This window comes from Corvus cornix, chromosome 5 (genome assembly GCF_000738735.6).
Source record: "Corvus cornix cornix isolate S_Up_H32 chromosome 5, ASM73873v5, whole genome shotgun sequence".
Lineage (NCBI taxonomy): Eukaryota > Metazoa > Chordata > Aves > Passeriformes > Corvidae > Corvus > Corvus cornix.
This window is the reverse complement of record NC_046335.1, coordinates 40,684,673-40,706,874: the sequence shown is the minus strand read 5'-3', so window position 1 is coordinate 40,706,874 and position 22,202 is coordinate 40,684,673. Positions and strand designations below refer to the sequence as shown.

The 22,202-nt window shown below is 44.0% G+C and overlaps 1 protein-coding gene across 2 annotated transcripts; it reads right to left on the bottom strand.

The window, feature by feature from the left end:
* Positions 1 to 341: 341 nt before the first annotated feature.
* Positions 342 to 20,852, bottom strand: SYT13 (synaptotagmin 13). Of its 2 annotated transcripts, none has more exons than XM_010410105.4 (6): positions 20,322 to 20,852; positions 15,022 to 15,244; positions 12,972 to 13,112; positions 11,133 to 11,446; positions 7,075 to 7,204; positions 342 to 6,281 (listed from the first exon to the last, which is right to left on the bottom strand). In XM_010410105.4, exons 1-6 carry the CDS (start codon positions 20,502 to 20,504, stop codon positions 5,977 to 5,979), a joined length of 1,296 nt encoding a protein of 431 aa, XP_010408407.1. In that variant the 5' UTR covers positions 20,505 to 20,852; the 3' UTR covers positions 342 to 5,976. The 2 variants fall into 2 exon arrangements, with proteins under 2 accessions (XP_010408407.1, XP_010408482.1); XM_010410180.4 differs by having other exon boundaries at positions 12,972 to 13,106.
* Between the last annotated feature and the right edge of the window lie 1,350 nt (positions 20,853 to 22,202).

Below are 22,202 nucleotides of genomic sequence, written 5' to 3'. Positions count from 1 at the left end.
AAATTAAAAATAATCTAAATTCACTTCTTAGTTTTGTTTCAGAGATGCAGCCAGTATCTGGGAAGAACCTGGTTCCCAGATCCCATTCCCTAATCTCCTTGCAGCTGCTGGAAAGCCTTTAGAGCTTTGTTTAGCTGCCACCTCAATGAAAAAGCCAATAGATTTCCTGTGCTTGCCCCGGATAGGACTCTATTGCTGACTGCTCCCCTTCTCATGGTACACCCATCCCTTGATGACACCCTTCAGAGCATCTTCTGTTGACTCATGCCAGCACTCTGTGCCCCTGACATGAGCTGCAGGCAGCAGGGACTTACTGTAGAGTAAACAATGCAGACACGGTGTTGTAACAGCTTGGAATTATTTACTTGCAGTGTTTTACAGGTTGTGCTGTAATATTAGACACAATGGCTGAGCATCATGCTCTGGTTTTGTGCTTTGGATAGTGAGAACAATATAGTCTTGACAATTTCTGTCTCTGTACAATAAACACACGGGGACACTAAAGGACCAAGTAAGCAGAAAAGCCCCCTCATGCTGGAGGCCACAAATCACTGTTTCACTTTGCTACTATTCTTGTGCCTATTGAAAACAGAAGAAATAATATGAAGTGTCAAGTGTTACTATTTACTCATCATGCTTATCTTTCAACAAATGAACCGAATACATTTTAATACCTAGGTAAATTCTGAAACACATAAAAATGCTGTCAGAGCTCTGTCCTTCAATTCAATCAGACATCAAAATGACCTTCAAAAGAGTGCAAGAAGCATGGTCCAAGCCACTTTAGCTTCCAGCTCTTATTAAATGTCATTGTAGTCAACTCATCTCAGATACCAGGAAAATTTGGGCAAACCTTGGGCTGTATTTTTAGAGCCCAAACTACAACCTACTTCATTTTGGGGGAAAAAAAAAAAAAAAGAGTGGTTTTGAATGCTACTGCCAGATAATACTGATGACAGATGCTAGCAAAATGCAAGGTACAGCTGTTCAAGGTATTGAAAGCCCATCAGTACCTGGGAGAATAGTTAAGCCTGAAAATTTTCCCAGTCCTGTTGAAGGGAATTTTCCATTACTTTCTGATGCATTACCTCTTCTCATGTATTACCTTACCTCTTTGCAAAGGAAACATGTTTCTTATCACCATGCAAGGATATTTGGGACAACAACTGAGGAGAAAACTGCACTGAAAAAATGTTACCCTTACAGGGCACCAGCTGTAACCACTCCCCTTACGACCGGGGAAGGGTGCTGAGGGTAGTAATGAGCCTGAAACATCCCATATATTTTAGTGACTATTGATGATTTGTGCTTATTAATCCTTCTACTCTAGGACAAATTGCTTATAATCAAACCAGATAATTTCTGGGGAGGAAGATCTAGCTCTGAGGGCAGGTTGAGGCAAAACAACATATGGCTACAGCCTATATTTTAACAGAGGAACTCCTTGATATAGTCACAGGTCATTTCCTCCCGCCTCTCAGTCCCCTCCTCTGAGCAGAGGCCACATCAGGAGACCACCTTTCCCAGGCAAAGCTGGGTACAACACGGGAACTGCATTTCTCAAGCTATTTTACAGCAATCAGGTTGTTTGGGTTTTGTCACTGGATGAGGGACTGTGAATCCCTGTCCTTAAACTCACAACTCTGGCCTTTATTGAAAAGGATCATTCATTCTGACCAGGTAGACTGCCCCACACCGTCTTTTTTTTTTTTTTTCCTCTTTCCTTCCTCCCTACAGTATCTTAGCTTTCAGCTTCTTCATGTTAATGGTTATAACAGGCAAAATAATCAGTCCAGCCACTGACTAGCCCCTGGGGACTCTTGTGGCTGCTTTTGGTCACACATATAGCTTAGGAACATTAATTGCCATAACTGGATTTTTTTTTGCTTCTTCTCTTATGATGCAATTTATAAGCAGCATCCTTTAATTTAATACAAAGAGGTGCTTGCTGATGCTCCTGCATTTTCAGCCTCAGGAGCTGAAAACCGTGGGTCTGTCTGGCTCCATCCTTATTGCATTTCAGTGGTACTCTGACAGCTCGAGTTGCTGAAGCTGGTTGATACAATAGCATTTCCAAATACTTCGGATTTATCTTCATAACGTTGTCACCTGCCACAACCATTCCCAGCCATCTGTCTGCTGGGACGGATTAGCACCTCGGCCCTTGGGGTGCTGAGGCTCAGGAACACACAGGTATTGCTGCACAGGCTGTTCGCAGGGACGAGGACCCTGGGCAGACGCTGGAATGCGATGACACACAGCTCCTGTTAGCAGAGTTCAAAAGGCCGGGCTGGGCGTCCCTGCCCCTCGGGTACCACACGTACACAGCATTCCTTGTCCCCTTTACGTGCCCGCTGTCAGCCCCGGCCAGCGACTGCCGCCTCCCAGGGACACCTGGCAGCCTTTGTTCAAGCTGTGCTGATGGCGAGGAGCATTCTTTCCAGGCTAGAATGCCAGACAGCAAGAATAATCCAGCCGGGAAAGACGTATGCATTTTCATTCTTTCTCCCTTTCCCTTTAAATCCCACTGCAACAAAGGAGGCAACAATGCCATCCATTAACACTGATGGCACCACTTTGCTCCTAAGACAGATTTGTGGTTAAGTAGTGTGTATACACATATTTTTCTGCTGTAAAAGAGGACATTGTTTTGCCATAGCTAAGTCAGATTCTGAGGATCTATGCTTTTAAATGCCATAGGGCGGATATCTATTACAGGGTGTGCCAGAATCACCAGGGCACAGGCAGATAATGCTGTTTACAATCAGTCATCAAGATGTTATAAAAGGCTCAGTGAAACAAGCAGGATGCAAAACTAGAGGAGTTGGCAGCAAGGCAAATATTTGGCCCTTCAGGCTTTCCAGTGCCAGCCAAATAGCATCATACCGTGAAGTTATCCTTCTTATCATTATCCCCCAAAAAATCACAGTGCTGCCTGAAACCTATATGTGGACTAGGCCAACATTCCAATAAATTCTGCACTTATATGGAAATAATTATTCCAAACCTATAGGTATATGTACAGGCGAATCTGGATCACAGTAAGCACTAAAAATTCACTATCAACTAGACCACTGTGTCCAGTTTACTCACAGTATCCTACAGCTTTTGGTTAGTAAACAAAACCCCATAGAGCAAAACAAGAAACCAATTTTCTTTTTTGCCCTCTAGCCAATAGATCAATATCAGAGACTAAAATATTGGGTGTAAGATTCATGGGCATAGTTAGCTTTTCTGTCTCTCTGGTTGCTCAAAGCTGATTTTATTGCTCTCTTCAAAATAATCCTGTAACTCCTGTCTACACCACCCACAAAGGAAATAGTAGTGTAAAGATAACAGTTTTCAGTGTGCATCAACCTTGTCAATATCTTCACAGAATCGTATCATTGCTGAGGATAGAAAGGGCCTCTGGAGATCATAATTGTCCACACTCACCCCTGCTCAAAATGGGATAATCTAGAGCAGGTTGTTCACACCGTATCACATCAAATTTTCACTGTCTCCAAGCATGGGGACCCCCAACATCCTCTCCTGCCAACTTGTTCCAGTGTTTGATTATCCTCACAGTAAAAAAATGGGGTTTTTTCTTGGTATTTTTCATGTGTTCAAATGGAATTTCCTACATTGCAACTTGTGCCCTTGACTCTTGTCCTGTCACTGGACACCAGTGAAAAGATTCTGTCTCCATCTTCTTTTGTCCTCTCCCAGGTCAGGTGTCGGTACACATTGATATAAACAGTTCCAGCTCTCTCAACCTCTCTTCTTACAGAAGATGCTCCAGTCCCTTCAACCTTTTCATGGCCATTTGCTGCACTCTTTCCACGGCCATTTGCTGCACTCTTTCCACAAACTCCGTATCTTTTTTTTCACTGAGGAGCCCAGCAGCAGACACAGCACTCCAGAAGTGCCCTCACCAGTGCTGAGTTGAAAGGAAGAATCACCCCCCTTTGACCTGCTGGCTTTGCTTAACGCAGCACAAGGCACTGTTGTCCATCTCTGCTGCAAGACCACGCTGCTGGCTCATGTTCAACTTGGTGTCCACCAGGACACCCAGGTCCTTTTCTGGAAAGCTCCTTTACAGATGGTTGGCCCTCACCCCTGGACTGCTGCAAGGGATTGTTCTTCCTCAGGTGCAGGAATTTCCACTTCTCATTGCTGAATTTCAGGAGGTTGCTGTTAGCTCTCTTCTCCAGCCTCTCAGCATCTGTCTGAATGTCAGCACAACTGCCTTGTGTATCAATCACTACTCCCAGTTTTGCATCATCTACAAACCTGCCGAGGCCATGCTCTGCCCCACTGTCTAGGTCATTTATGAAGGTGTTAAGTGGTGTCAGTCTCATGACTAGCCCCAGTCACCACTAGTTACTGACTTCCAGCTGGACTTCATTTCCCTGTTCATAACCCATTGTGCCTGGTGCTTCAGCCAGTTTTCAGACACTGGTTCTGGTGTTTTCCCTTTGCTGACAGGATGGCAGCCTTCCCTTGACAAGCTGCTTGGCTTATTTGACTTCACCATCAAAGTGGGATGGATACTAGATAAAGCTTAGCTTAATATTTTGATTTAAACCAGGGGCAATCTGACCCTGCAAATATGAAGTCCTCTGAGATTTTCAGGGCTACAGATTATATGGTTCTGTTTTCAGATTTTTGGATGCCTTGTCCCCATGGAAGTCCCTTAAAGTTGTGTCTACTACTTGAAAAAATGTAGTAGGACAAGCAGTGTGCTTATTGGGGTGATGACATCATCACTGCCAACGCCAGACTTTCAGTCCATCTAGACACACAAAAAAAAAAGGACAGTCAAAAGTAACATTTAAGCCACATCAAATCTTGAAAGTGCACAGGAAAAACAAGCCCTGGAGAGTCTGTCTGGTTGGTGAATTCCTTCTGTCTGGAAGTGATGAAATACACGGCAGTTAATAAGAGTTGCCTTTGAGTAATGCTGGTATGAGTATTTGAGTGCAACAGTTAACTGTCAAACCAAAACCATCTAACAGTTGCTAAGGTATGGAATGATCCCACTTGTTTTGCCTAATTTTAGATGTTGCCTGGAATATAATTAGCATACTTGAAACTTGGGAAAAACCCAAACAGAAAAGATGGCAGTAAACAGAAAGATTTGGTCCAAGTTTTTGGAGGTAACATCAACAATAACTTTTTGTCCATATTTAGGGTCTTCCTGGATGACACCATAGAAAGATAGAAGATACATTTAGATTCTGCTAAAGGGTCCTGAAACATTCGTGTTTTCAGCAGTTTTCATTAATCTTAAATACAAGGTATCAAACTCTCCAGGAAACAAAAGTAAAGGAAGGTATTTGACTTCTTGCTCGGCAGTGTTTGCTTCAAAGGCTGCACAGGATGAGGGTGTTGACTGTCTCGCCCTTTCTTCTTCCTCTGCTCCCTCCCTTAGTTCTGTATCTTTTTCTGGGTATCCATTTACTGCATTTTGGCTTCCCTCTCTCTTTCATACTGATTCTTTGTGCCTGCCATGACAGCACTGTGATCTTCATTGCTCAGTCTTGTAGAGTATTATGAAAAGCAGGGATTGGTAAAACAGTTGTGTGTTTGTGGTTATGGAGCCAGCACTCATCAAGGGACTTGGGTGACAGTGCTAGATGCCAATGAAGGGCTTACATTTCCATGATAACTTTGCTCTTCTGCACTCCCCTCTGCTCCTCTGCAGAAATAGGGACCTCTCAGAAGTGTGGGCAGGCAAATAAAATTAATTCAAACAATCCAGGCTGCCAACCCCTTGTTTGAGACAACCACTTGATTAGGTGAGAGATTGTCCTTTAAATACGTTTTCCAGACAGTTCCCTGGGCTTGAATGGGTGGGAAAATCAGAGAAGGGTGGTGTAGTAAGAGTGCTGTGCTGAGCAACTTCGTGGAGGTGAAGGTGGAAGGTGAAATCCAGCTTATTCCCCCGGCCTCTGAGGCCTGGTGGGAATCTTGTTGTCAGTAACCATGATGAGCCTACATGTGGAGCTGGTGCCACATGGCTATCTGTTTCCTGGGGTTCCTCAGCATTTCTTCCCAGTGGTTCCTCTCTGTGCCTGTGACATGTAAGCCCAGACTGCACTTGCCGAGCACATGGCTCTGGCCAGCTCCATCCTGGCTCAGCATTTCCAGCTCCACGCTGGAGGCACGCAGGAGCTCATGAGGCACCTCGAACATGATCATCTCGTTCCACACAGGGTTGATCTTGTGTTTTGCACGTTTGGTCTGCTTCTTCTTCAGCTTCAGTGACTGATGCCTCAGTGTCACCTTGACAGAAACATCTGTATAGGGAGTGGAGAGAGACACCATATTAATGAGTATGCAACACAGAATAGACTAGAATAGACTAGAATAGACTAGAATATGCTGAGTTGGAAGGGACCAATCAGTATAATTGAGTCCAGCTCTTGGCCCTGCACAGGACACCCCAAAAATCACACCACGTGCCCAAGAGCATTGTCCAAACACTTCTTGAACTCTGTCAGGCTGGTGATCCCTTCCCTGGGGAGCCTGTTCCAGTGCCCAGCCACCCTCTGGGTGAAAAACATTTTCCTAATATCCAACCTAAACCTCCCCTGGCTCAGCTTCATGCTGTTTCCTTGAGTCTTGTCCCTGGTCACGAGAGAGAGAAGAGATCAGTGCCTGCCCCTCCACTTCCCCTTGTGAGGATGCTGAAGATGACGATGAGCTTTCCCCTCAGTCTCTTCTCCAGGCTGAACAGAGCAAGTGACCTCAGCCACTCCTCATATGGCTTTTCTTCCAGACCCTTCACCATCCTTATGGCCCTCCTTTCGACATTCTCTAATACCTTATTTTTTTTATATTGTGATGCCTGAATCTGCACGCAAAAATGCAAGAGAATTTACACTGGTGACATCAAACTGAGAGAGAGAACATAAGATATATTGATTACGGCGGTATTTGGTTTTCACTTTTTAGAAATGATTCAAATCTCTTTGGCTTTCTAATCCAGACATCTATTTTTTTCCTGCCAAAAATCACCCTTCCCACTTTCTTTCTAGATTTACATAACAGCAGAAACAACAGTCTCTGTTTCCTTGCTATCATACTCACCACTGCCAAGTAGATCTTTCAGCTGCTTGGAATGGAGGTTTTTGGCCTTAATAATCACCACCAGCAGGCGATTAGCTGCTGGCAGGTAGCTGATAGAGAGCAGAACCTCCCCATGGCCTGTGGATGGCTCCTGGAAATGGAGACACCGAAAGGGTTAATTTTTTATATAATCTTGGCCAGAACAGTAGGAAAACAACAGTAGAAGACTGATGGGTGGAAGGTGATGGACCAACCAAGTTGTCTCTGTCTTTGTACAGGAGATCTTTCCAGTTACGCTGGATGAGAATAAACCTGGCAAAGATGCCTGAGAGGCTCCTCTACTCATAAGGCTCCGATAATGTGAGTTACTGAATCCTTATGCCACTGGAAAATAACTGCTTCGTGATGTCAACTTTTAGTGGAATATTTAGTCAGAAGAAGATTTGGGACTGACATACAATGCAAAAAGTCAGATATTCCTATTTTGAGAGACCACCTAGCTGCCCTGTATTTATGTCCACTTTACTTCTTTTCATAATTCACTTTTGGTTTCAGGTGCTCCGTTTCCCAGAAGGCTCTGACTGGACTCAGCCTCCAGCCTGCACTGCCCAGCAGGAGTGTAGGGCTCCCTGGGAAAGCAGAGGTGATGCTTGGGGCTGAGTCTGACCTGGAGCTGGAGCTACACCTTCTCTGACACCCTATTTGGTATGAGAAAAAAACCCAGCCAAGCTGAAATTCTCCAGGAGCTGGACACAGTACATTACTCTTCCTTCCCACCTGCCTTCCATCAGGATGTGAGCAGCTCTCCCTGCTGTCCCTGTGGGAGACTTCCTTTCCCTTTCCCTTTCCCTTTCCCTTTCCCTTTCCCTTTCCCTTTCCCTTTCCCTTTCCCTTTCCCTTTCCCTTTCCCCTTACTTCCACTTGCCCTGGACAAGCAACCCTTGTTGATGAAGCCTAGGGACACAGTCACACCACCACTGCTCTCCCTTGGGAGAGTAATGCTGTTTCCTTTTTGGGAGCCAGCAGGGAAGGAGAGAAATCCCACACCGTTGTGTGCAGAGCTGACAGCCCATGGCAAGGGACGAAAGGGGAGCAGTTATTCTCTCAGTGAGTGGGAGCTTGTGACAGAAATCTGGTTTAGTGTGAGGTTAATGACCCAGAAGAGTCCCAAAAAGCCAATGTCAATTCAACAAATTCATTCCGGGCTCCTTAGCATGTTCTACATCCTCGAGGACAGACAGCCCTTCTCCAGGCCATTTCTGTGCTCTGCAGTGTCGTTACTAAGTGAGCCATAAATATTTCAAACTCAGTTTTCAACCAGTTATTCGAAACAGGCAAGGACAAGCCCCTGTATGCTCCCCTTGAGCTGACTGACTCTCCAGAAAACATGGCTGTCATCACTGTCTGGTTCAAATGACTAATTTGTCCTGCACAAATCAGGTAGGAAGCCATTAGCAAGGAAGCCTGAAATTCAATCCTAAGTCAGCCCAAGTGAATCTTTTTTTGTGCACTCAGGTAGCAATGAAGGGCTCATATGCATTTCACTTACATGAATCCTGTCTTAAATTTAAGTGGACCTTTAAAAAGCCCACACATAAAAAGAGGCAGTTTCAAATGCCTGTTTGCCCGCTACAAAAGAACTGTACACCGAGGGACAAGCACACCACCCCAATGCAAACCCAGAGTTTAGGCATGTCATAAGCTGTGTTTGTTTATTTATCCCCACTACATCTCAGCAGGTACCATTCTATAGCTCGTGGCTAGAATTTGGTTCCTGTAGCTCCAGGCACAGACAGATGCAGTGGAGATTGGGAGGGGTTGGGGCTCTGTAGATGTGCACACACGCACAAACACACACATTGTACTCAGATCACATCTTGTGCTTATGACTTTCTAGCTCCTGATGTGCTGATCAAATTTTTGGCCAGCCTGTATCCACATGAAAACAAAACCTACAATGGTTGGTCTCTGCTGGAATTCTGCGTGAACAGACCAAACCAGAGGTACTTTTCCTTCCCACTTCGGGGCTTTGTTTTCTTTGTTTCCTTTTACCTATTAAATCCATAACCTACATTTTGTGCTGCAATCCTGCAAATCCAGACAACCATCAGAGCTTCAGTATTTCTTTCTATTCGATATGGATAAAAAGCAACAAGGGGTCACCAATGAATTACGTGCAGGGCACCACGAAATCACAAAAGGGAAGTTGCTATGCAAGGACACACTATCATCAACCCACTATCATCACTGTCATTAGCAAAGCAGTGGGAGGGAAGGAAGACAAGATAAGGATATCAGTCTACAGTATCTACTCTTTGCATTGCTCACAGGACTCAATGAATTCCTGAATGCTAATTGCAGTACCTGGTTAGCTGTAAGCTCTGCTCTGAGCTCCTTCCCTTGTGTGTGGGAGAATTACTGGGAAGGTAAGAACGAAATTTCTGCCTTTCCTGGCATTTCAAGGAAATGTCACACTTTTGACAAAGCTCAGTAACTTTGTTCCTGGATGAATGCTGTCAAAAATAGCTCCTCTTTTTTGATCAGCTCTTCCTCACTCCCTCCCTCTCTGGTTCTCAATGAATGATTCAGGATCTGTATACATAAGCTATCTGTGCAATGGTTGGCTCTCTCAGGTCCCAGATGACGCAAATTCAGCTTTCACTGCACATCCTCAGCTCAAACTGGGGCACTGTTCAGCAGTACTGCTGGTGTTAACCTTGTGCTGTCAGCCTGGAGAAGAAATGAATGCTGTCCTGTTTCTGTGTGTGGTTGTGAAGCTGGACCAAGGCAGAATTCCCAGTATATCCAGATTCCATCAGGTGCACTGGAGTAACAACTTATCATTGCTGTGAACAGGCTGTTTCTTGGGTATTGCTAAAAAACCAGATGCTTCAGGATGGAGGGAGAGGGCTACAGCTACAGCTATTAGAGGGCTACAGCTATTAGACAAATATTCAGTCTCATGTGTGAAGTTTACTAAACTCATTCAGACCACGCATTTGTGTCTGCTGCCTCTGTCCCTGACAGATTTTTTTTAGTGTGGACAGTCCAATTAGTATTCAAGTGGTTATCAGATAAATCAGCACCACTGGAAATCAGAAGTGCTAACTCGGTACTCTGTGTCTATGGCCAGCTCGGTGGAGAGCCCTCACCCCTGATGGTGACAGGCAATAATTTATTTCATCGTGCTTAGTGATGGTGCTGGTGTTGTTTTGCATTGCTCAGCCATACCACAGCAGACTACAAGAGGTACCACTTGTGATGAACAAGCAGCAGCAGAAGCAGCATCCTGCTGCCATGTTAAGTGAATTGCTGCTGCTAGAAGAATAATCTAGTTCATGGCAGGGAAAAGGCTCCTGAGGAAACATGCAAGAAATTAGTGCACATGAAGCATCCCCTGTACCCACTTCAAGAACTGTTGGAACCCTTCCCTCCATTTTCCCTGTCTGTGAAGCTGGCAAGATGTGGATAAGGGAGGAAATAAAGGTTTTGATGTTTAAGGAAACCAACACTATGCAATGAATGATATTTTGACATCTCCCAGAACAAATAGCAGAGGATTGATTCCAGTAAGAATAAGTGTCCTTCAGCCCAGTATTTCATTCCTAACAATGTATTCCACTCCTAGCTTAAGGCTCCTTGGGGTGCCACTGTATGCCCTACCCACACCCAGCTTTGCAGAGTCCCTCCCTTGGGCTCTGTAGGCACTCTCTGATATTTCAGCTCTTGCCACTCTGGTCCTGTGTTGCTAATTCTTAGAAGCTCACACACCTTTTTCTAGACACAGCATTTGAATTACAGATGCCAGTGTCAGATTGTCATATAATTGGGGAGGAGTTGAGGGAGTTGTGACACATTAACTATTGGGAGCAACAGATGGAAGGGCTTCTGATATGATGAGCTACAGACCAGCACAGAGCTGTGCTGAGTGATCTGTGCAGTCACACATCACCCCTCTAAACCTGCTCCAAACAAATAAAGCCACCCACCCACATGCAGCCATCTAGAAAAAGGGTTTCTCTTGTCCAAACTCTTAATCATTAGGGTTTCTGAACTACTGACACAGACTGAGTCCATACCTTCTCTGGGCTCTTTAGCCTTTCCCACTGGGCCTTCCCAAAGGATTCCTCCACTTCAGCAAGGTTCAGTTTGAGTTCCCCCACAATGCTGTGCCTGGAGAACTTGTCGCAGTTTCTCAGAGTGAGAGTCAGTGTCCCTCCTGGCATCTCCTCCTCTGTTAATGGGAATCGCAGTGCTTCCTCCCAAAGGGTGTGAAGTACCTTCTTCTTCAGCTCTGTCTGGGCCTCAGCAATACCAGACTTGCTCGCCAGTGTGCCCAGTATGTAGCAATGGCAGCCAGCATCTTGGTCCCCACTCATTCTGCCATGCAGAGCTGGAAAAGATGGGTGGTAAGGACGTCTCACAAAAGACAACCCTGAAATATCTGTGGCTACATTGCTGGTTTTATGAGAGCCATAAAATAAAACAGCTGCATAGACATTGACCCCTGTTCCTGCCTGCATTGGGGCAGATTAAGCTGTGAGGCCACGCTGTGGTGTTTTCCTCAGGCTGCACAATGTCCCTGTCCTTCTGCTACTGCAGAAGGATGCTGCCAGTGTTTGGGAGAGCAACAGGTGAGTTCAAGGAAACACATTCTGTTGAAAGATGCAGAACAGCTCTGAAATAAGGCAGCGTGAAACAGGGATTGGCAGTTCTCATTTACTTTTATCTTTGCACACAAAAAAGGCTTCTTACAATGGCTTTAAAAGCAGGAAGGTCAGTCACAGACATCAGAGATGGATATAGCTTCCCTTGGCACACACCCATCCTGCAGGCCAGCGTGGGATGTCTAAGGGTTATTGTATTCTGCTGGTCCAACCTCTGGTAAATGAATCTATCAGAAGCCATCCCAAAGCCCAAAAGACTTGTGTCAAGAGACATTCATCCCTAATTTTAAGTCCCTTTTATGCTGAAAAACCTAGAGTGAGAATGGCATTTCACACTCCTCTTCAGTTTCAGTAACAGAATTGCACTGCCTTCTCCACAGCAAGAGGAATACACCCTCCTCCAAGGGGTCATTGAATATCATGGCTTTGAGGGCAAGACTCTCATCCTCACTGCAGCCAGTCCAAGGACAGCTGCTCCTGAACTGCCAGGACCCATGGGTCACAGGGCTCTCCTGGCTTCTCAGGGGAGCAGAGCCAGGTCCCGTGCACTGGGGTGCCAGGGTGGCAGCCAGCTGGCGTGGGTGTTCATCCTGGAGGGGAACTGTGGGCTGGCTGCTGGCAGGAAGCCCACAGCAGTGGCTGCCGTTCAGCACCCTTTCAGTGCTCGCCTCAGAGGGTGTGATTTGATTAGGTTTCCACAGAGACCTAGACTGTGCATGAATTATTCAGTCAGCTTATTTTACTCTCCCAGAGGAACTGATGATGCTCCAGCCCTGAGTGGAGAAGCTGTTACAGTTGTCAGAGTGTGACACGGAGCCTGGCTGCCTGGCCAGGCACTGCCAGAGGGCCTTTCCTCAAAATAAGTCTGGTATCTCCAGCTCAGGCTTTGACTTTACTTGAGGAAAAGGCAATATGGAGTGGATTAGGTTGAAGAATGAAAGGTATAGAGAGGAAGGAGATAGTAACCTCGTTCCTTCTGCCCCAAAGGAAAAAATGCAAAAAAGAGGTTGCTTTGGCTGGGACTGAAGGAGCCCATCCTGGTTCCTGACAAAGCTGTGCAAACAATTGTTCCCAAGCTACACCCTCTTCAAGCAGTGACATTGACAGGTATTCCTGTTCTGCAAGCCCAGAAGGAGTGAAACATCCAGTGGTCCTGGAGGCACCTGTTGGTCTTAAGATAGGAGGGGAACTTTTTCTAAGCGTAATCAGCAGGTGTCTTGCCCCATTCAGGCCGGGAGATGTGTGCCTCACCTTCCAGAAGGGCCACGCGCAGCTCGGCCTGCTGTTGGTCGTACACCAGGGAGTAGTGCAGCTCGGGGGCCTGGTTACAGCTGGCTGCCCGCTCGGGCTTCAGGTGCTCTGTGACACACACGTCCTTTACCACACCTGGAACTGAAACAGTCCCTTTAGCAAGCAGCTCTTCCCCTTCCCAAGAGAACAAATCCACCTTCTCTTGCCTTTACTTTTCTAAATGTCTCACTATTCCTGCACTTTGTATGCAAGGCTATAATTTACTTTCCTTCTTCCTCCGTCATCATACAGCCTTTTTGCTCTGTTTACTTGCACTTTCAGCTCTTTCTATAGCATTTGGACAAGACTTCTGCTCTCCACCACCTTGTGCTCTATGATAGTTGACACACTTGCCCTTTTACCTTATGACTAGGACAAGGTGTCTACACGACACTCATTACTTGCTATGTTGTTTTATATTCTTTTAACTGGCATTATTCAATTATATCTCGTGTTCTCTGCAATGAGAATATGAGTCTGCTTTTGAGCTGCTGTGCAACTCTGCATTAGGTCAGACCTCTCTAAACATTTTGGGTTTTCTTTTTAAATTTTAACAATGAAGTCTTTGTCATGCAAAAGACATCTATTTCCATAGCACCTGACCAGGTTGAAGGCAATGAACTTTGGAATCCATAAGGCAGTTTCTCCGTGTGTGATTTTGGGGTTGAGTACGTATTTCATACTGATAAAAAGCAAGTTGCAAGACTAAAAGAGAAGCCAGAGATTTTTGTCATCCAAAGTTGTTATCTGCAAGGTCAGTTCTGATTCACACAGAAAACAATAGTGGGACCAGCACATTTCCTCATAAAAATCTCAGAGACAGTTCAGACCAGTTCATTGTGGCATCAAAAGGAGAACACAACAATTCTTGCTTAATTTTAGCAACACTCGAGCTATAAAATCAGGCACAGCAGGAAGGAAACTTGCTTGTGCCATTAGCAGTGCAGAGAGGCTCTTACACCAACACTTATATAAAGCTTTAGCCTAAATGCAGCCATCATCTTTCATCTTTTCCACCCTATAATCTTTTCCCTGACACCTAAGGATGTGGCTCAGACAGTCTCTTCCTCCAATGCATCTGCTTCCCATGGTACTTTCTTTTCCATACTCACCAGTCTCAGGATGGAGGGGTGAATGTAGCAATTGAACTTCTAGAAGGGCAAAAATATTATGTCTAACAATTAAAAAGAACTAAAAAGAGTACTCAATAAAAATAATGGCAGATGGCATTTTCTCTCTGGCAAATCTTCAGGAAGGTTTTATTAAAGTGGTAACCATCAGAGTAAATTACTCTGTTAAAAGGCAGCTGTGAAGTCAAAAATCAGTATGGAAGAAACCCAGACCTGCTGCCAGATGCATGTAATTAAGATTGCATTTTCTCTCAGGCTCCAGAAATCTTGTGTTTCAGGATTTGGAGTGGTAACCTTTGGGCTGGCTGGGAAACAGAAATTCTGTTTGGCAGAAACCTTTGAGGTGTCAGCCTCTGGTTTCACTGCACATTACAATAAGCCAAGAACATCTCACCAAACCAGTGGAAAAAATGGAGCAGAGAAAATTAGAAGCTTTGACCCCCACTGTCCCTGACAAGGACAGTTGCTGGACAGCTAGCATTTGACCTGGAGGAGATACTCTGCCTAATTTTGGCCAGATATTTCACACATATTCTGGCTACTGCTCTCAGCAAAACCACTAAATGTGCTTTTCTACAAAATGTCTGCTACCAGGGAGCCAGATTCTTCAACACAAAAGATGTTTAGGTTAAAAAAATTGCAACAAGGTACAACTGCAGCTTTGTTATCAGAATATCCTGATGAGCTCCACAGCTACCTTCTATCAAACAAATGAATTGAAAACAGAAATCAGAGTGCTCATGGTAAGAAAGTGAAAAGCATCCTATGCCTTCACTTTCACACTTATTTCTTGGACAACAATCACAGTATGCTCAGAAGTATTACAGATTTACAATTGTTAGTCTGAAGCAATTGTTAGTCTGAAGACCAAAAGCTCCTACCGTTTTGAGGGAGAACAAACAGCTCTTCATTGACTTGTATCTTCATCCTATTCTCATCCAAAGCAGTATGTTTTCCGGTAGCTGGTTCTTCTGTGGTCTTCAGAGAGTACTGTGTGTAGTTAACAATTTCAGGTGAAGTTACTTCTGGTTTGGGGCCATAAATGTTGGGAAACTTCAGAAGTGCTCGAGGCTGGACTGGCTCTGCGGTTTTCTTGACGTTGAACTGAAAATTAAAACCTTGTTTATTACTTTGCACTAATTACACTAATTCCTCTAATTCTCTTAATGTTAAATGAGCTGAGATAGGAAAAAAGCAGTGCCTCTGGTGAGTCCTACAATCATTTTTTCTTGGCTTGTAGAAACCCCTGCCTGTGTGTTTGGAGACTTTCTTGCCAAAGATGATACCTTCTACTTGGTGTGTGTCTTTTCAGATTTATTCTTCTACAGATGTTTGATTGCAATAAGAAAAAGATATGTTCTTATGATTTGATTTTTCCTCTGTTCTGGTACCAGTTAATCTTTTCATAAGTTAATCCTTTCATCTTAGCAAAGAAATTAACCATGAAGTTAATTTTGCTATGATTGAGATATGGCAATTTTTACCGTAATGTTTGAAGTCAAATCCAAGAGCAAGAGGCTACCGCCATCTCACAGATTCCAGAATATTTTATGTGAGTATGCAGAAAGCATGAGGAATGCAAAGATATAAATCATATTGTCACCTGGAGCAAGTATGACCATGGTGCAATAAGACTAAGGAGAACTGGTTGAACAAATGAGCCCTGGACTGGCAAACCAAGAGTAGTTGATTCAGTGGTCATCTCAGCCTCTTGGTTCTGTGGACCAGAGCTCCATCTGACCCTCAGACACACATCTGCCCCTTATTACACCGGGACTGAAATTTGGATTTGTGTCTGATTTTGTTCTTAACACTTCAATTCCTCACTGAATCATGAACATGGGATGAGCAGAAGAGCCTGCAAGATGATGCAGTGCTCAGGCAGTCCAAGCAAAGATTGGCAAAAAAAGCATTGCCTTTTTTGCATCCCAAAACAAAGAAAAATATTTTAGTGGAATAGAACATTCCTTATGTCCCAAGAAAGAATCCTGTCTGCTTATAACTGAAATAATTCCTGATTCATTTATGTTTGGATTCATTAATGTGGGAGAACAAAAGCTGACTACCAAATGACTCCAACCCTTGCAACAAGTTTATTATTGTTTCCAAAACATGAGAGGAAAAAAAAAGTAAAATAGCTGTTTTGGTTGATTATTGTGCAGTGGGATTATCTCCAGCCTACTGCCTGCCAACCTATTTTGTGTCAAGATTGAGGGTGAGACAGAAAAGGTTCATAACTTTAATTAAAGTTTTTCATTAGTCTTATTGTTTCCTATTAATAATGAATGTAGATGATGCCCTGAAACATTTGTCTGTGTTGGGATTTCCTGGTGCCAGCTTGTATGTCCAGAGGAAGCATAACAATCTCTCAAGAAACAGCTGAAGAAAGAGAGCAGTCTTGGATGTTAGCTTAGTCATATTCTGCTTATGGAGATCCAGGTTACATGCACTTGGCAGTGGTTGGGAACTAATTAGGTCAGTGACTGTCTTCTCAAGGCAGCCAGCGCACCGGTGTTTAGGAAGTCTACTTTGCAACATAGCATTTTGTCTTGTCTAATTTTAAGGGCTTTGAAAGAGAAGTGGGCTGAGACAGAAAGACGTCACTGTGTGCCATCCTCACCTAGCATTCAGCTGAGTTTAGATGTTATGTAAGTTACACAGTGTGGGGCTGTAAGTGAGTTCCCTCTTTCAGAGATGTGAGCCTCATCAGTCCTAAAATACCTAGGAAATGTGAAGTTACTGATCCAAACCTTAAATGCAGTTTTCCATTCTTCTAAAATTAAAGCAAACGAACCAAGCAGAATATGTGAGGAGTCACTGGACAACAGCTAGGAAAGGCAGGTTACTTTTGTAGTGCAGAGGCATTACATCCAGCACACACAGTGCCTGACGTGGGGGTCAGCCTCTGCTGTTCTCTCTCCTGGAGCTGCTGTGTCAGGCTGCTGTCCTACCACTCACTGGTCATCACACTGGAGCCTCCTGCCTGCATTGCTCTGTGCTGCCAGCACACGAAGCACTCCAAGATCCTCTGGGATGAAAAACACCACACAAATTTGAGGTATTCTTAGTACAATCTTTTCTTCCTCTTGCTAAAAGCCAGGTATTTAGTCAGGAAATCCATCAGCACACAGCATCTAAGAACTCCATTGGGTCTAAATATTCCTCTTGTCTGTCTGCTCTGCAGAGTTAGAGATGAGAGACATATGCAAGCACAGTGGGACTAGCCCACCCCCTCTTCCAACTGCATCTGCCTCTGTTTATTATTTTGCTGCCAGCTCTTTTCCCAAGTGCTGTCTGCTAATCCAGTTACATAGCAGTGCCCTATGGAAGTTCCCTTTGCAACTCAGCAGTTGTGTCTTAAATAAAGACAAGAGCAGAAGGGTTCATATAGTTCTGCAAAAATGCATGAAAGCAAATAAACCAAAAGGAGCAAGGAGGCTGCAACTGACCCTTCTGTGTGCCTGCCCAGTGTCACTCAAAGCACCAGATTGTTGCCCTTGCTGGATGTGCTCAGGAATCTTCATTCTACAGGCTTGGCTAAGACTCTGCAAATTTATAGCAGTTTCTCATTGTTCTGTCCATGTGTGTTTGTGTTTGAACTCTTCCTCCTCACATATGCAGGGCATGTCCATGGGGAGCCTCTGTCTATAGCAAATACAAGCATCATTCTCATGGGAGACATGCCAAGTGAGTAAAATGCAGACTTGCTACATCTTCCTTTTATCATCTGTGTTTATCAGAATCAGTGGCCCTGACAGGCTTCAATAATTAAGTATGTCAAACACTGACTAGGACATACTGTGCACTAATGTAGTCAGAAAAAAAGTCCCAACAGAACAATTTACAAACATAGAGATAATAAAATTTCACAAGCTCAGAACTCAAATTGAGATTCATTTCTTGAAGGTATAGAGGCTGATTCTGAATCAGTGACAGCATAGAATTCATGTCCCTGGCAAGAAAATTATTTTAATTGGAAAGAATTGCTAAACATATGGAATATGCAAACCAAGAACATTTTGCACTTTCTGTGACAGAATGTTCACTCAGCTGCTATAATATGGCCAGATTTCTTTAAAAAAAAAAACATAAAGCCAGTAACATTGGAAATAATACTTCAAATTAAAAAGTCTACAATGCAGAAAGAACGAAATCACTCAGGTAATAGTGATACATTTAGGGCAGGTAGAATAATTTGATCCCCTGTTGGGATATAATACTGAATCAAGTCATGGCAAAACTTGATGAGTGTAGAAATATAGTGAGGACTATAACTGAGTAGCTGCTGGGTACTGGAGGCTTAACTGAACAATATGGAGACTTAGTGCTTATTTCAGTACTGCAAACAGGATAACAGCCCCGTGGACAAGATCCAGGATGGACTAACACTTTCCCAAGATGTTTCCCAAAAGGCTCTATAAAAGAAAAAGAAAGCCCAGTCCAAGGATGGAGTTAAAATGAAGATTTGAGTAGTTTCTGAGCTTGGAGGTTACAATATCAAACTCATGGAAACAGCCTGATGGTAAAGTTATCTGTGGGTTGTGTTGCTGCAGACAACAGCTAGAAAAATTGCTATGCAAAGTGATGTGGCTGTCAAAGTTACATATTTTTCATTCACATTAACAGTAAACTTGGGAAAATCTCTGCATCATTGTACATTCTTATATACAGGTGTTAGCAAATCCCCTGTATGGGGTAGAAAAGACAAGAAAGGAGCCTGAAAGGGACATGACTGGGCTATCAAACAGAATAGCAGGTGAAATTCATCCTAGAAAAGTGCAAATAGGTACTAGGAGTTTTTCACCATGCTTATGGAGGGAGGCTCAGAATTAGCAGCAATCTCTTGAGAAGTCCTAAACTCTGTGCAGGTGTTAATCCATGGTCAGTGAAGCCATCCTCCCACACCACTCCTCCCGCCTCCAGCAACCACAAGATCTGCTAAGGCCATTCTATGTTTGTGTACCAGTTCTTACAATACTGTTTGTAGATTTGGTCATTTTTCCTCAGAATAAACTGCAACAGGAACATGAAGATGCCGAGGTTCTTTTCTACTAAGAGCCTAAGAGTGGAAGCCAGAGAACGACTGAATATTTCATTACAAACATTACAGAGAAGTTCAATTAGGACTCCTGCTACACTCTTTAAGAATATAAAAAAATAGTCAGCTCAAAAAATTAAAAGGCAAACAAAGACTGTTATACAATGGATCACAGGCCTTTGGAATTGGCTACTATGGCATAACACTTGGTTGAATGTCTAGGTGAAAGTGGAAAGGACGCAGGCACATCCCAATATCAGGAGCAACAACCAACAGGTAATACTTTCAGAAACTGACCAGTGCTATAGCTCATGCTAAAGACCATATTCAACCAAGGAAATCACCAAACATTTTGCTTTGAAAAAGAGATTCCCATTAATAAGTATATTAGAAACATTCTATAATTCCCCTAGCTCTCTCTTGCACTGAGCTCAGGAGTAAATCAGGCTGTTTGGATTCTAACAAGAATGAAAAAGCACACAGGGATGCCTGACACTATCCATACTCCACAATCCTGTTACAGTAAGTGAAAAAGAAATTCACTGGGTGATGAGATTGTCCAGTCATCACAGTCTAGATTCTCACTTGCTTTTTATTATGATTTCAATGCCTTGTTTTAACTTCACACATAATTAATCCCCTCAGAGGGGCAGAGGGAGGAGGAGGAGGGAAGGTTTTCACAGGAAACCAGCTGTTGACAGGGAACTATCCTGCAGGAACTATGAGATATTGTGGATAGAATTAAATAGCTGCTATACAAGATCTCAGCAGGAGCCATCTCTTCTTCACAGTGCTGCGTGCCACCTGGTACCATCCAGTCTTCTCTTCTTAGGAAATTATTTCTCTTTTGAGCTATCTTAACAACTAAGCAGCATTTCCAGTCCTCATCTCCTGTTTCTGCCATTAGCAGCTTTCTCTTTGGCTCCGTGGCAGCTGTCTCCTGCTCCGGTAATTCTGTGGTACCCAGCTCATCTCTGTTTTTCCCTCACTCCTCCTCCCACTGGCATGTTGTTATATCCTGAACACAGAAAGCAGATAAACAGGCAGCATAAATCACATGCTGAGTAGCCTAACAGGGAAGTTGCATCCCCACCCTCTGCATTTAAAGAAAAATCACAGAGTAAATTAGAGACTGTGTCTTACTTGCTGGACTGGCTGAAGCACACTGGGCTTAGTATTTTCCATCTCCTCCTCTTGGTCCTTTTCTGAGAGTCCTTTCCCAGGTTGCTTGCATTTGCAGAAGCAGGTGAGACCGCAGAGGGCAAGGATGCTAGTTGCAGTCCCTAAGGTAGCCCCCAGGGCTATAACTGGAGCAGACAAAACCATTGTCCTGCGCTGCACAGGAACAGAAAGCACAGAGACCCTGTGACTCTTTCTACTCCCTGGGAGAGCAGCTCTCCCACATCCACTCCGATTTCTAGCCTGGCTTCATTCTCCTTGGAAGTCTGAAAGCAATTCTCTTGTGCAGCAAAGGGACCAATCTAGACACACAGATAAATCATCCCACCTTTGCTAGGCAACAAGCTACCTTTCTATCCTGATGATGGAGTTGCTGCTCCGGGTCAGGGAGAGGAAATAGTAACTGTGGTGCCTGCAATCATAGAGCTGCAAACAGGCAGTTTTCATTGAAGCCTGTTCTCCAGCTCCACTGGGAAAAGTCTGATGTGTGATAGAGAGGAAAGACGTCAGCAGAAGGGGCTGGCCTTGCTAGCTAACTCACAGAAAGTGCATCCAAATGTTTGATCATCTCTCCAGCAATATTTCTCGGGGCTGGCTTGCTGATATGCTCAAGAGGTTGAATTTTTTTGCCTTAAGGCAAAGATAGTGACTGCCAAAAGCTGCTGGCCTGAGAAGCCCTGTTATGACAGCACTGCACGGTAGCTCTGTAGTCACAGTAAAGCCTCTGTATAAGTCAGGCAAAACTTTCTCATTCTTCAGAGGCTGCAGAACAAACACAGGCAAGATTTAAGCCCTGTCCCATGCCTCACCACCTGCCCCTCAAAGCACAGGGTCTGAACCTTTTGGAGCTGCTTTCTGTAGGATAAATGCAGAGCAGCACCTCTATTTAAAAAAAGAGCAGAAAATCCTACCAAACAAGACACACTTGGGCATATGCTGCTTCCTCTGGAGAGAATGAGAAAGCAAACAACATATGCTAGATATTAGTCATAGTGCTTACCACACTGGTGTTAGGCAGTGGGCTGCTGAGCACAGGAGAAGAACCTGCATGAATAGACTTGAAGAGCTGGATGTCCGTCCCAGTTTTCTGTTGAGGTGATGGTGTGATTATCTTTCTCTGACTCATTCATTTTTGCCTTAGTTCTCAGAATGCCCAGCTTGGGGAAGAGGATAATAAATGCCATCATTTGATGTGTTTCTAATGGCGTGTACAGCCCTGTTCTGGGTACTTCACAAGGAGAATCTAGTGGGCAGAAGGTGATTGTAATTCTGGTCACTATATCTCTGGGCCAGAGTGAAACTAGTAAGCAAAATGCAAAATATTCCAAAAAATAACAAGTTCTACTGATTATACTGGGAGTTTGTCATTCTGTTTTGGAATATAGTTGATGCCCATGGATCAGAAAAACAAATTAACTATGTACAGAGAAATTTTTAGAAATTCAGGGGTTTTGATCTTTCTGTAGCTCAGGTTTTGCATAGATTTTTCTTGACTTTTTTTTTTCTTTGAGGTTTCACATCTTACTCATGACAACTCATTCAGCCTTTGTTCCTTGGTGACATGTTCACCTCTCTGGTACAAAACTTCCCTCACACATCTGAGTCTCACTTTAATTGTTAGATTCCTCTGTAGCACTGCAGCATCCTAATGGCTGCAGTGCACATTCCCCTTCTCCTCACCCTACCAGGCTTGTCAGACGTCTCACTCCTCACTTCCAAGCCTCCTGACCCTCCATCAAGAATCAAGTCCCAATGGACTCCTTAAGCAGAGACAGTTCCCTAAGAAAGCGCTGAGCCCGTGGAAACTGGTCTTTCAGCTCAGCCCATAAAAGGAAAACCTTGAGC